This window comes from Varanus komodoensis, unplaced genomic scaffold (assembly GCF_004798865.1).
Source record: "Varanus komodoensis strain SLA01 unplaced genomic scaffold, ASM479886v1 scaffold3, whole genome shotgun sequence".
NCBI lineage: Eukaryota > Metazoa > Chordata > Lepidosauria > Squamata > Varanidae > Varanus > Varanus komodoensis.
Genome location: NW_025335761.1, coordinates 29,879,940 through 29,895,888, shown reverse-complemented (window position 1 = coordinate 29,895,888; position 15,949 = coordinate 29,879,940). Strand labels below are relative to the sequence as shown.

Here is a 15,949-nt window from a genome sequence, read left to right as displayed (position 1 = left end):
AGGTCCGCCTGGCGCCGTTGTTATTTGTTTTTCGGCGCCAGGCAAAGACCTTTTTATTCAAATGTCATTTTAACTGTTAATACAATTTATTTATTTTATTCTTTGGCCAGGGTGACTTATTTCATATTGTTAACTTGTTTTATATTTTTACTGTATAATATTTTAATTGATATATTTGTGAGCCGCCCCGAGGCTTTGGCAAATGGAGCAGCATAGAAATTTTCTAAATAAATAAATAATAAAGGGGTGGTGTACAGAGAAGAGGCTTGCCTGCCCACAGAAGGGGTGTCCCAGAGGCCCAGGTATTTGAAAGGAGGGTTCTCAGAAGGAGTTGCTAAATTGGGTTCAATAAACTATTCTGTGTGTGCTCCGAGATTCCTTTGTGGCTATTATGCTTACTGAACATACTCTGCAGAATAAAGAGCTTTTGCAAAGGAACAGTCTTTCGCCTTGAATGTGCAAAGGGGGAACCTAGCTCTCAATATTCTGGATGCATTGCAACCTCATAAGGACTAGGCAGTAAAGAATTGAAGCAATTAATGGTCATTAGTACATTACTTTTGTTCAAATATATATCCCACCTTTCTGCTAAAGAATAGAGGGTAAGGTGTAGTCAAGATAGCAATGATATCTTTATTAAAACCAATATTTTAATTACAATGTAACAGGTCCAGGTCAACAGTCTGGCCATAACATTCTGAATACTTTTCAAAGGCAGTCTCACATAAAAAACATTACAAAATCATCAAGATGCAATCTGTTGGGTTTTTTTAAGTATTTTACCTGCATAACCTACAATCAGCCCACAGTAAGTGGGTGCTCCTAAACACTATGTTCACAATTATATTATCAAACAAATTGATACTACATCAACAGCAGAAAAGACTGAAGAACACATTTAATGTTTGGAAGAAAATAAAAGTGGAACAAACCATTACAGCAGACAGAAAATAGATACCTCTTCTCTCTCCTTCACAGTATTTAGTGATGCTAAGTGTATAGTATTTTCATAGGTTTCTGGTTTTGACCCAAAAGCCTTACACAGCTTGGGATCATGATACTGATGGACTCCATTTCCTGGCATGAAAGCGGGATACCCATGAACTACATTAGCATTTAGGGCTCATCTAGGAGCCTCCTTAGAGGCAGCTTCAGAAGGCAGTGACAACTAAGAGGCTTTCTTGGTGATAGTCTCATATTTATGCAATTATTTCCCTGAAGAAGCTCATTTGACCCCAGCATTATCATATTTTCAGTGCCTTCCCTTTCTTTCTTTCAAGCATTTGAGGGTTATATGATGTCCTGGATTGTTCTTGTTAGTAATTGCTTCAAATTGCTTTAGGATTATTGCCTCTGTCTGTGTGTTTGCAGGTATGCAGTCTCTTATGCTATATTTTAAGATTTTTGTTTTTCTAACTCCCCCAGAGAGCTTCAGGTATTGGGCAGCGTAGAAATGTAATGAAATGAAATGAAATGTAACCACATGCTAAGTTTTCCTGCACTCCCTGTGCTTCCTTCAGGGGCTTGCTCGTGTGGAGCTGAGGAAGCCTGCACTACATGATGTCATGTCATGCAATCTGTCACAAGGCGTTACCAGTGAGAAGAGAGAGCAAGATAAGAAGCTGCTGCTGAAAGCAGGAGACCCATGTCATGTCTACCATCACACCCAGCTTGAAGGTGCAGTACAGTTCATGCACATCTTGTTCACAAATCAAGTTTTCTTGCTGCTTATCCACAATGGTCTCTAGATAACTGACTAGATTAGGCTTTTGGTCTGCAGCCCAGTAAGCTATTAAAGGTGCAATCCTATGCATGTTTAGACAGAAAAAAGAACTATAACAAGAAATCTTTTCTGACAGCATTTTCTCTACAGGCAGAATACCACCCAAATAAAACTAATTATTTTCAGTACTTCAATCTTCTTCTTAAGTATGTTTACTTGCAACTAGCATTTTTATAAGCAATGGTGAAAGCAAAATCTTTTCGCTTTCTTGCTGGGTACCAATGAAACTAAACTGTCAACTGCTGTAAATGCAACATACTTAAACAACTCTTACCTGTCTCAATAATTTCTCTATGGCTGACATTACCATGAGGCCTCGCCAGACAATTGGTGCCGTCTCTTCTACTAAGAAACCCATTGACATACTAGAAAACACAAATGTTTTCCAATGTTTAAATGAAATACATGGACCAAAATATACAAAATCAATATATAAAATAGGTAGATTTAAAACTATAAATTACTTACCAAGTAATCCCATAATTCACAAGTGGTCGCATTAAGTTCTCTGGAATGGAAAATGTGGAAGAATGTTAAAATAAAAAAATTGATTTTGAGAACAATTATTTCAAGTTCAGCTGCCTGGAAAAAATTAGAACCTAGTAGGCATTAGCAAGAGCCTCAACAAAAATGAAGCATCTAATTAAGATTAGCATTTTCCACAGTTTGCAGTCCTAACCCTGGTTAAGATTGCAAATATACAGTAATGCCAGCGATACACCCTCTTGGGCCAAGAATTTACAGCCTGGTCTAAGAGGGCATATATAAAGCGGTATCAGCAGCATCTGCCAGTTACCTTGGAAAGACAGGAAAACTGTTTTATGGTTTATTTTTTGTGTGTATGTTAAAATATTTATTATCTCTCATTCTTACATGAAGCTTCTAGTGCTCTTTCCAAATTTCTGATCAGGTCCATAACTACTAAGTGCAGTATCTGGTATGTATAAACCATTCATACACCTCCATTTGGTATAGCTGTAACAACCCAATTTAAGTTCACATCAAATCATGGTTCCTGCCAATCTTTATATCAATGGTTTGGGTTAGGGTTTGGTAACATATGGCCCTCCAGATGGTTTTGGACTGCATCATCCTACTATCCCTCACCAATAACTATGTTAACTAGGTCTGAGTTACAGTCCAACAGCCTCTGGAGGACCACACATTCCTCACCCCCGGGTTAAGAATTCAGATGCGATGCTTAACTATGGTCAACTTTTACATATACATTCCTACACCCAAGTCCTTAAATCTTTCTACCCAAATACTTTCAGTAATGGGAAATAAACTACACCAGTTGTGCTGAGCTAGCATCCTACAGCCCTGTTTTGTACATATTCTGGTTGAATAAACTTAACACCTACTAGTCAGACAAACTAAATGCATATTAAATTTCCTTAAGGAGATCCTCAAGAAAATGCTGTTCCAAACCTTAACTTATGGTAGTGGTAATAATAGCATTATTACCACATCACCCAATAGCTGAAGCTCTCTAGGTGGTTCACAACAATTTATCATAAGTACAATAATAAAAATGGATACAATAAAAATACAAATATAACACAATAATGTGTACAATTCCAGTATACAAAATTAAAAAGAGTTTAAACATGTAAAACAAATTCAATCAAAAGTAAACCAGTTTTAAAAGCTGATATATCTCCTCATATGCCATTAAATGCCTGGGAATAGACAGCAGTATTAATCCAATGCTGAAAAGTTGGCAATCTTGGTGCCTGGCAGGCCTCCTTGAGGTGTTCTTCCCGTATTTGTGCAGCCACCACTGAAAAGGCCCTCCCCCTTGTTGCCTCTTTCCAAGCCTCCCTTGGAGGTGGTAGTCAAAGGAAAGCTTCTGATAAATGCTAAAGTGTCTGGGTAGACTGAGCTTCAGAGCTGTTCTATCAGGTATTGCAGATTCAAGCTGTGTAAGGATTTATAGGTAACAACCAGTACCTTGAATACAGCTTGGAAGTGTATAGGCAGCCAATGCAAGCAGGCCAAAATTGGTCCCATATGTTCAGACCTTCTGATCCCATGGTTCAAACCTTCTGGTCCTGGTTATTAATCTGCCTGCAACTTTTTACATGAGCTGCAGTGTCTCAATAATCTTAAGGACAGCACATATAACATACATCGCAGTAATCGAATTTAGACATTACCAGGGCATAGACTACTAAAATCTGGCTATCCTTTTCCAGATAAGGGCATAGCTAGGTTGCCATGCTTATCAGGAGCAACAGAAATGAAACTACCACATAGAAAACCTTCCCTTTAGTCCCTTTGAGTAACACAGCAGGTAGAACACATGAAATTAATCATGAAAATTTCTATATGATCACAGTTCTAAGGAAAGCAGTTTGCCCTTGCATATGCTTAATTAAGTCCTGCTGTTTTTAGTGGAGTTTCATGGATGTGCAGTTGTGCTGCCTTGTCTCCAGTGGCTTGCAGCCTTCCTTGAAATCAGCATCACGAAATGCTCTACAGAAAAGGACATTTACGGAGCATCTGTATCTCTGTATCTGCATGAGTTTGAGTCCTCCAAAACTATCCGGGATGGATGCTTAGTGAGGTTAACAACCACTCTGAACCCACGGGCTGTTTCAGCATTGTGGGTGAATACCACAATACCATCAAGCCACATTCACCAGGTTTGGACAACATGACAAACTGCAGTCACAGCTTCAATATTCAAAATGACTGGCTGCACATGCCACCCCCCACCCCATATATTCAGTGACAGTTGTCTGCTCGATCATGCAAACTGATATACGGACACCACCTTCCGTCCGTCCGTTTCCACTGCCAAGAGACAAGCACTGATTAGTTTAACAAGTGGCTTGTCTTTTCAGCATCTGGCACTGCATCACAACAGCAGCTTTGAATGCACAACCTGTTCTTTTCCATGACTGTAGGTCTTTTCTTGGACTGAAGACCTAATGCTTAAAAATAAGCAAGGCATAAAATGCTGTAACAGCTGTAGGTTTTAAAGGTGCATTATAAGTAGCTGTTGCTGTTCTCAATAGTTCATGATTACAACTATTAATTCCTCTACTCCAAAATTATATTTCAGTGCATAGTTACTGAGCAATGACTCCTCCACATTCACTTAAAAATAAGTCTGATGTAAATAAATAGTTGTTCTGAGCTTACACAGAAATTTGGGAATCCATTGCACCGTGAACACCAGGGGTTTTCGGAGGGCGGGGGGGACAGAACTAGAATGTTATGCTTGTTCACCACTTAAATTATCATCATCCACCTCTTCACTTGATGTCTCATCAGGAAAGGCACAAAAGACTATCACGACAAACAGTATCACTTGCCACACTAGGGAAAGTACTGTAGCAAATGCACTTTACTCTTGCTAATGACAGCTGCAGAGCCTGAATGGGAAATAAATGAAGGCAACATATTGTAGGCAGGAGGAGATTAAACTGCTACAATCAGTTATATATATATATATATATATATATATATATATAAATAAATAAAGTGAGGAAGGAGTGGGGGAAAGAAAATGCAACTTGCTAAAAGAATGAAGTTCTTGCTAGTACATATGAATATTTTTTATTAGTGTACAGTTGCCCATTATGATAGTACCAGCAGGTATACTGCCTGCTGTTTCCCCTACTCCCAAAGAACATTGCCAATATTCTGAAGCAGACAACAAGGATGCTTCTAGACAAATGGCTCTTAGTGCTACCAGTCAAAATATACTGTGTGGCTTTCCATTTTACTTCTTAATGGGTTTTCTGCAGCAAGGAAAAAAAGGGAAGAAGTGGTGGGAAGATCAGGAGGGTTACAAATAGAAGAATGTATCATTTATACTATTTATATGCTGTCAATAGAAAAACTTCTCAAGACAGGTTCCTAGAATAAAACTGGGAGTTTGGTCTGCTCTCCCTATAAAATTTTGCGATTGAAGCAAGATAACTGTGCAATAAAAAGTCTCACTTGGAAGCACCCCAAGTCTCTGGAATGACAGAGTATTAAATAGAGTATTAAATGCTTGCATGATTCTAGTGCTAATGATGTTGCAGAAGTGTAACCAACACTAGCACAAAGTTATTTGCTCTTGCTATTGCAAAGGAGGAAACCCTGGAGTGCCCTCCTTCCATTCTCAGAGCCATCATGGTTCTTTTTCATGCCGGCTGTGGCTCTGTAGTAGTGACACTTGAGAACTGGCACTGGGGGCCTTCCAAGGATGGGAAGTTCAGTGAAGCACTACAAGGATACAAGGAATCCACAAGGTGCTTCAGCTCCTTCTTCCTACAAGCAGGAGCAAAAAAGAAACAGATGTCCAAAAACAGACATCCATGTTTTTTCCAGGACTGGGCAAGTGTGGAGGTGACCTTTGCCTCCACGCTCCTCCCATGGTCAACTGAATATCTATAATCCTGTGAATTCAGAGAGTTACAGGCAACCATATTAGAGGGAACCCTGAATTTCTTTACCATTTAACACTTATGCTAACATTTATGCGTATATAAACTCTAAATAAGAGATACCTTATTGTAGTTTCCAGAAGGATAATCATATTAACCTGTTGCAATGAACACAACCAAGTGTCCAGTGACACCTTCAAACCAAACCTAACCCTTTTGGAACAAACCTTCCAAAAAATGGAAATCATACACCAGTGCAAACACCAAAGACTGACCACATCCCAAGATGTAGATAGTTCTGTATTTATTGAAAGTCTAACACCTTACAGCCAAGAAGACTTCGAATTCCTCAAAGGCTTATAACATGATGTCATAAGTAACTCCCCCCCGCCACACACACACACACACACACACACACACACACACACACAAAAGGGCAGCCACAAACAAATCCATGGGATGACATAGATTTTTTTGAAAGATCATCCATATTCTGCCTAACAGAAACATTTTGCCACCAGTCACCACAATTTAAGGATGTAAAGTCACAATATTATCTCTATTCATCACAAGCTTGCAAACAAAGCAATAAATAATGCACATTGCTGATTATGTATTTTTAACACTAACATAGAAGGAGAGTTAGCAACAATATCTGAATTATAATCATTGTGCTTTTGAATGGATGTTTTAATGGGACAGTGCACCCTTTTCGTATAAAGAAAGCAAGTACTGGTATAAGCCTGGGACAGCTCCATTGAGGGTCTTGCTATTTTCTGCCTACAAATTCAACAAGTTACCCTTATGTAAATTTACACTCAGGTTTTAATCCAGCCAATTCTTTTCTTGCAACTGCAAAGACTAAACACTGAATTTATTTTTAAACATACTTGAGAATAAAATCTCTAAGATGTCAAAACTAGGACAGTGCTGCTACTGGGAATCAACCAGTGGTAGTCTCTGGGGCCTCTTATTACTTCCAGCAAGTGCTGGAACACATATCCTTGACTACACTGAAAAGGATCTTGCCCTAGTCCATTTTTTCACTCTTGTTTTATCATCTTATCAAATAGCCAAAATAAGGGCATCTTAACTCCCCTAGGTGGGGTGAGGTTCTGGTGAAACTACACTTTTAGATCTGGCTTGCTGAGGAGTTTCTTCATACTGCTTACTGAATGACAGAAAACCTGAAGTGCCTTGGGAGCATTGCCTTAGAAAATATTCCAAGGAAGAAAAAAAATCATTTGTCAGGCTCTGGCTCAACTCCACTGTGGAGCCTTCCCCTGCCCTGACACAATCCATAAGGAGAGAGAGAGCCAGGAGCCAACTGAGGGCTTCCCAGTGCTCCAACCTGAAAATTGGCCAGTTCAAGGGTAAGTCTTTCACATTTTTTAAAACTATGTCCATTATCAGCCCCAAACAGGATAGCTAATGCTTAGGAATTATGCTAGCCGTAGTTCAAAAAAGCTGGAGAATGTCAATTGTTTTTTCTTCGGGTCTCTCATCCACCTGGCTTGTCCTAGCCCAGCCTGTCTCATTGCTCTTTTCTCTGAGGCGTAGGTAGCCCAGTTTAGCCTACTTTGCAACATCTGGTCTTGGCATGAAATCAAACACCACTATATTGCCTGAATGACAGTTCAAGGTAATTAGCAAAGTATAGCTTGACACTCTCCCTTCAAAAATCTACTGGAGGATCCTGCTATGTTGTTAGATTGTATCATCTAGAAGTGAAGAAGGACTTTTACAAGTTCTACTGGACAGCACCCCCAGCCCAAATGCCTATCTATGGAACCAACCTCAGGAGACCCCAAAATTGTATGTCTGGCTGTAACTTGGCTGGAAATTCTGGTAAGCTCAGAACCTGTCTCAAAACTTGACTTGAGCATCTTGACTTCAGGGTTAGCAGGTAACATGACAGCATTCTTTCCCACTGACCATTTAGACATCATGTGAAACAGGGCAATTCTATGGATTTATGTCCCAATCACCTGAGTGGCATTTTGTCCCATTCCACAAATTTAGGCTGGATCAGTCAGGATGTGGAATTGAAGCAGACACCAGTCAAGGGATCCATATGTTAGAAGGGGCACTCACATGCTAAGCACACAAAAAGGTGTACTCTCCACTCCTCCCAGTGCACAATCCTGGTCTGTCAACCAATCATTGGTGTTGTTCGTGTTGCCACATTACTGCATGCATCACACAAGGAATATTTCAGCATTGTATGAACACTCAGATGAAACCCTCTTCTGTTAACTGTAAGTGCAGGCATGCAGTGCTGGCCATCCCATATCAATATCTAGAGGAAGCAGGATTCTATGGTAGCTGAATGAGTTTGGAGATTACAGCAGAGTGAAGAACTTAATAATAAATTTATGAAAATATGAACAAGGAGAGCTCAATCAGGAGGAAGAGAACCCTAAAACCAGGTTGCTATGCCTGTGAAGAGCCACATTTGTGCCTTTGTATAGATTTTAGTTATGAGGCAGATACATACACTCCATTTTAATAGAGAAGCAGCTTGGCTACAATATCCATTTTCAACCTATGCAATTTATAATAAAGAGAGGCAGTGTGGCATGATGGTTAGAGTGTTAGATTGGAACTTGTGAGATCTGCGTTCCAGTCCCCACCCATACATGAAACTCACTGGGCGACCTTGGGCCAGTCACAGATTTTCCTAGCCTACCCCCTAGGGTTGTTGTTGTGAGGAGATAATGGAGAAGAAGAGAACTTTGTAAGCCATCTTCATTTCCTTGCAAAGGGGAGGAAAGGTGGTGGGGTGGTATACATGCAATGTGATAACCTACAAAAAGTATATGTGAACTCCAATTTCTTACCAAGCAGAGGATTCACCCCATCTCATAAGAAGACTGACTTTGACAGCTGTTATTGCTCTCTCCAACTTATGATGACCCTAAGAATGGGCAACAGAGGGTCCCAAATTCAATTCCCAGCATCTCCTGGTAGGGCAGGGAAAATTCCTTCCTGAACTCCATGGAGAGTAGCTGCCAATCAGTGTTGACAACAGTGGATTAGATTGGCCAAGAGTGTGCCTCAGTATAAGGCAAATTCTTATATTCCTATGCTTGTTCACATGTCATGCAATTCACAAGGACTTGTAAACAGATCTTTGCCAGGCTTTGACTTTTCCATTAGTGAAGATTTTACAAAAAGATTAACCAGTACTGTTACAGGCCGATGAATGGCAGGCAAGTGAGGGATAAAACAACTGCTATCCAGAGCTATCATGCATAAGCATGCTGACCTGGCCTGTATTACTGGTTGGATGAAGCTGGGTGGGTGGGAGATTAATCTCTCCCAAATCTGGCCTTCAGGGTACCCTGTCCAGCACTAGGAAAGACTTGGGGGTTTGAAAGGTGCAGTGGCAGTGGCCTATTAGGATTGTATCCCTCTGGTCACATGCCCTATCCCCAGTCTGCTGGATTCAAGTGTGCATATTTGAAGGTGGGTGACCAAGACTGAACAGGGATTCCGTTGGTGTACCATCTACCCAATGCTCAACAACCTTCCTTGCTGAGCTAACTAATGTAGCTACAGGGTTTGTGTTGGAGACCCCTTGGCTTATTCTGCTGGGGGATTTCAACATATATGTGAACAATGCCTGGTCAGGAGCAGCTCAAGACTTCATGTCCACCATGACAATAATAGATCTGTCCCAAATGGTATCTGGCCCCACCCATATTGCAGGGAGCACTCTGAAGCTTGTTTCCTGTGCTGGATAGGATGATAGTGATTTGAAAGGGGAGGAACTCTCTGTAGTTCTGTTGCCTTGGACAGATCAGTACCTGATGGGGTTTAGTCTCACTGGCATTCAGAACCTCTGCTAGTATGGAGGGCTGATTAAGATGGTCTGCCTGAAGGACTGATAGAACTGCATGGTATCCTAATAGCTCTTGGGGATTTTCCTATTGCTTCAGCGGGTGACTGCTGAAGTTCTGGTCAGTCTCTGAAATAGAGATATGACCAGGGCAGCAGACACAATTCCTCAATGCCTTCCTCACAAAGTAGATCCACTTCAGAACCCTGGTTTTCTAGCAAATTGGTCACAAGGAAACAAGTGAGACGGAGGCTAGAGTGATGCTGCTGCATGTGTTGGACCAGAAGCATGATAGGACAATCCCAAGGTTGTCATGGAGTCCATGAAATCCTGAGCCACCCAACAAGATGCCCTCAGTATGAATGCTGAAATCTCCCAGAACAACAGCCCAGGGGGATCCCATCAGCTTACACAGAAAGACTGAAAGGTTGCAGAGTGGGCAGCAAAACAGGAGACTCTCCAGTCTGCCCCACTGTCCCACCACAGGCTGCAGACATTCCAGACCAGCAATCAGATACACAAGGTGCCTAGAGAGAAATAATGAATTTCTATAGACCATGGCAATGGCTCTCCCACAACTTTCAAGTCTACTCTGATGCTGTACCATCAGAAGGCACAACTGGGAGAGACTAACTCCTGTCTGTTCACCCACCCAAATCTTGGTAGTACATGCCAGATCAGCTAACTCATCCAATACTAAATCATGGATGAATGAGATCTTATTCTGTACCAATCTTAAAAGAAGCTTCCAGAGCCCTGGCAGGGAACTGCCAAACTTGCTATGGTCCATAGGGCTAAGGGTCAACATGTTTCCTTTACACTTATAAAACTGCATATTTTCCATTGAGTAGCTTTTAATGAGAAAGAGAAAAGTGATATATAACTTACTTGGTGTCACTTCTGGACTTCCTTTCAAATTCATCATTTTTGGTATTGAGGGCCCATATACATCAGCATCAAGCAAGCCAACTACTTTTGTCTGTGGATGAAAATACAAGGACGATCATATCATTCATCAAATAATGGGAAAATTTAGGAATTTTGAAAAATGTGACAAATGTTAATTCTGGTTATAATTTCATGATGGTTACTAATTAGTCAGGAAGTATGCCCCTTTAAATCTACTAAGACTTATACTCAACTTCCTTTTTGAATTCTACTACATAGTTCTTGGCTCATACCAAAATGTGCATTTTAGAATAAAACACTTAAATATGTACTTTGAAAGGAATTCTGTTTAAAAATATTTACAGTTGAATGTTCATGCAGATTTTCATACATGACATTTTAAGCAGAGTCAAAGACAAAAGTCACAGTGACCCATTGCTAACTTCAATCAGTGGTGATAAATTAGCACAGTGAGAAAGAAATAAGGTATACCAAAAGCCAGACAACTATTTTTTGTAGTGAGCAAGCCACCAGAAACCATTGAAGCTCACTTAAATATCAAAATATGCTAATGAGTTCTATAAATAAATTTCATTAGTTACTTCCCTTGTGTTTTTGTTCAAATAGAATGACTATACTAGATTTATCAAGAAACTGTAATTTACTATGTTGTTTTTATACACAGATCTAGCCAATTCTGAAACTGGAACCACAAAAGAACATTGGAGGCCAGGAGAGGCAGGCATTATCTTCTGTTTAACATTTGGCACAGTTTACTTCTTTTAGGTTTGGCTTAGCAACTTTTTACCCTGCAGGCACAGTTCACATTAGAAGCTTCTGATCTCTTTTTGCAGCACTCTATTTCTTAAAGGATATAGGCTGTTCTATTAAGGGGAACCAATATTATTACCTTCAGGTCTGTTCCAGCTTTACACTTCTATAAGGTTTTAAAAAGAGATAGCAAACAGGATGATGGATTGTAATAGCTCTCAGTTATTACACACTGTTGGACAGTAGGCAATAAATTGCCAGAAGGAAGGATTAGATAAAACATTAGGAATGTTTTCAGTATATAAGAGTGGTTAAACAATCAACCAAATGACTTTGGAAAACTATAAATTATTTTCTTGGGTGTTTACAAAGAGGATAAATGCAGTTTGAGGTGCATGTTAAGGTTGAGACAGTGTACCACTTCTAGCAGCACCTTAAATGCAAAGGACGGCATACAAATATCTTAAATAAATAAATTGTCTTTAGTAAGGATTGTGTAATGCACAACACTAAAGAGTAGAGAGAAAAACCCAAAGACATAAGCCAAGAAAACCCAAATTCTGAGAAAAAACACAGAATTAAATTTCCTGGTAGGTATGCATTACCGGCATTTTAATATATTTCTTTATCCTGTACTTTTTTTGAGCGGGGGGAGTTCTGCAGGAGCTATGCTAAGCAACAACAATCCAATAGGGCGGAAGCTGGGTGCAGTGGATGCAACGCTGACTTTGCACACCTAAGAAATGTTAGAAGACAAGTCTTCCAACTGGTTCTAGTAACCATTGTGCTTCCATGTAATAACTGTCACTCTTTTTGAAGAGGAAAGTATCTTCATCCCCATCACATCAGGAATCACTACACAGTAGTGTTTCAAAGGGACTGCAGGTGGCGCAGTGGTTTAAACCGCTATGCTGCTGGACTGGTTGATCAAAAGGTCGCCGGTTCGAATCTGCACAATGGGGTGAGTTCCCATTGCTCCGTCCCAGCTCCTGCCAACCTTGCAGTCCGAAAGCATGCAAATGCAAGTAGATGAAAAGGTACCACTTTGGTGGGCAGGTAACAGCGTTCTGTGCATTTCAGTGTTTAGTCATGCCGGCCACATGACCACGGAGACTGTCTGCAGACAAACGCTGGCTCCCTTGGCTAGGAAATGGAGATGAGCACCACCCTCTAGAGTCAGGCATGACTGGACTTAACGTCAAGGGGAAACCTTTACATTTACTTTACCTTTAGTGTTTCAAACACCACCCACTTGACCTACCCAAGAGTCTCCCCGGGTGGGTATTTTCAAAATGACTTAAGGCATCATGAAAATGTACACAATGTACTGCTATAAGAGTTGAAACACACACACACACCCCGGGGGGAGGTGCTTTTCTGGCCTCTGTTCACTACAGAATAAAGAAATGGAATGGTGTACAGGAAGCTCCTTTAGGAGCAGGGAATCACTGGAATCCAGAGGCTGGTCTCATCCAAATGGAGATGTCTTTCTGCTTGTGAGATGCACTTTTGATATAACTACATGATTTGCAAGTCCAGTAAAGTGCCAGAGAAAAGAGTAAATTGGGGCAAAATGCTTTGTACATTTCAATAGAAACAAATCCAACAAGTTCTAGGATACCAGTTGTATGACTTTTTTCCTGTCCAAATATGCACAGGATTGCACCTTTAAGATGCATATTATTTAAAAGGAGGGCTTCATTATCAGCAATAAACACTTCTATTTTTAAATGCTCTTATTCAATGTGAACCTTTCTGGAGACTAATAATTCAGACATACCAAAGCAAAGAAACACCAAAACACAGCTTGGAACTAGATTATACAATGCTCTTGGTTATTAGACAATAAGTGAGTTTCCGTTTATCTAAATTATCACTGAAAATGTAGCAACTCCACCTAGAAAAGAAAGCTAGTGCTGAGTCCAACCCCTGATCACTGGAAAAGCCTCATCAGTAACCTCTAGCTTAACGGTGGGTACTTGCTGATGGGTCAAAATACAGGGCCTCTTGACACTGATCTTAATGCCTTGACAGATTCACAGATGTGTAAGGTAATGCTTTAGATAATGTGGTCTCAAACCAATAAAGGTGAGAACCAGCAACCTGAACGAGGTGTGAAAATTAATGAACAGCCAACATAAACTAGCTGTGTTACCAGAGGATATCTTAAGTCCAGCACTAATACTTACCTCAACCCTACCTCTGTGACTCAAATAAATGTCATGGGCTGGCCCACGTCTAACAAGCTCTTGGTACCAACTTTGCTGCTTCAGACAGTATGAATGGATAAAGTGAAAATATTTATTATGTCTTTGAAATGTGAAGAAGTCTTGTGATAAGCACAGGTCACATACTGACACTAGATTTTCAAAGAACAGAGGTGTAGCAGAGATGTTGCAGGACACAAATGCACATACGTTTGGTAAAAACTACACTGGAGCAGAAAAATCAGTGTGTTTTTGTGAGCAATGATATTTCTATCATACCATCTTCAAGACTGTAATACGAGAACAATTGTCTGCTCACAGTCATAGCTTAACATCATGATAGCACAATCCACCAATACCTTTTTCTGAAGCTCTTGATGTACATGTCAATTGGGAGACAGTACCATTTTAGGTAATCATGCAGATCAAAGCAAATATCTCATTTAGCACTCTTTTTAAAAAGTATGTTTCTTTATACTGTACAAAGCTCTTTAAAATCCCATTGGAGTTACTCTGACAGATTATGCTGTTTCATGTCTACTCCACGAAAGCCACAATTTAAAAGATTCGGAAGTCACATTTTCATGCCAGATTTCAAAGACTTGAACACCATTTTCAAATCCCTTTGTTCACAGACAAAACACATAATTTACCTGATTATGAAGATTCATGACTCATTTCTTTTATCTGCATTTGCAGCTAATCAAGCCCCTTCAAATAGTCACCCTAATACTTTATCAACTAATTATAGTTTGAAATATAAATATTTGGAGATCTGCCTACTTTGTCCTTAACCCAACTAGCACTATTTTTCAGTGTAAAAGTTCTCTCATTTTAACAGGCAAAGATTCTGGAGTGGACTCTGGAATCCAACATAACAAAAGACAGACCAAACAAAGGTTGGAGATAAGACTGACAATGGCATCTGTGAATACTGCACACATTTCAAAACTTAAATATGCTTCCTAAGTGAGGTAAGTCAGTCCTCAAAGCCTTTGAAAATTTTACTCTTTATTAATTAATCTAATCCTCTTTTAAAGTCATGCATGTTGGTGGACATCATTACAACTTCTCTGGGGGGAAAAAAACCTTAAATGCCCCTGGGTTACTTCATTTAGCTTGCCTGTACTAGACTATCCTGTCTCAATGTCCTTGTTCTTAATGGACAGATAGACCAATTTATTGTGGGTGAGATAATGCCAATGTAGAGGTTTGGGATGATACAGAAGAGTTTAGTTGGTAATTCTCCTGGATCTTCTCTTCTGCTAATCTCCTGCAGACTTAATTCCTTTTAGTGAGGCCTGTTTTTAAGGATATTGGCAGAGAAGCTTTAAATGAGTCTATGAAATGCTGACCTATACTACAGTGAGAGGATTCAAACGCACAAAGATAAACACAAATAAGCAAATATTTTCATTTCTTTATTCATTGGAATGGTTGCATATGTACAACAATCTTGATGCTTTTACCAACATGCAACATGAAGTCCTGAGACTTTCTGTAATAGGATGGTATAGAAAAGCTTTGACTGAATGAAGGCAGGCAGGCCCAAACATTTTGGGATTTTAAACTGAAATTAGTAGTCTTGCAATAGATCCAGGAAAACCTTCTTAATTCTGCATTTAATATTCATGTCATATGTCTCTTAATCTGGCAATTAGTTTTGCTCACGTTCTCTTTTTCCAACTTTGCAATAATTTAAGATACCACATTCAGCCACCCAAAAAGGAAGATAGACATGCCATATACAAGTTATCCCTTGAAACTGCTTTAATTTTTATTGTATCAAACATTTGTCCATTTGTAAGCCTATATCCACATTTAAGAATTCTTGGAAAGTGAACTGCCCAGTATTCTTCTCTGTACTTTCCCATTTTCTTTCCCTTAAATGAATTATGTTGTTAATAAGACATGTGTATATAAAAATATGTTTAATGATGTCATCACCAGAGGATCATAGCAGGAAAAATGGAGAAGCTGATAATTTGGTTTGTTGAGCTCCCTCTGCTGGCTGCCTATTCCTCTAGAGTTCATTACTGAAAGTAGTTTGGCTTTGTTACCAGGATCAGTCTTG

General features: G+C 39.7%; 1 protein-coding gene across 2 annotated transcripts in view; it reads right to left on the bottom strand.

The window, feature by feature from the left end:
• Positions 1 to 15,949, bottom strand: part of NUBPL (nucleotide binding protein like) — a 58,016-nt gene that overhangs the window by 30,005 nt on the left and 12,062 nt on the right. For both annotated transcript variants that reach the window (XM_044436633.1, XM_044436634.1), the window contains 3 exons: positions 10,898 to 10,988; positions 2,252 to 2,291; positions 2,058 to 2,148 (listed from right to left, as the gene is read on the bottom strand). In XM_044436633.1, coding sequence (XP_044292568.1) covers positions 2,058 to 2,148; positions 2,252 to 2,291; positions 10,898 to 10,988 — 222 coding nt within the window. The remainder of the gene's footprint in view (positions 1 to 2,057; positions 2,149 to 2,251; positions 2,292 to 10,897; positions 10,989 to 15,949) is intronic.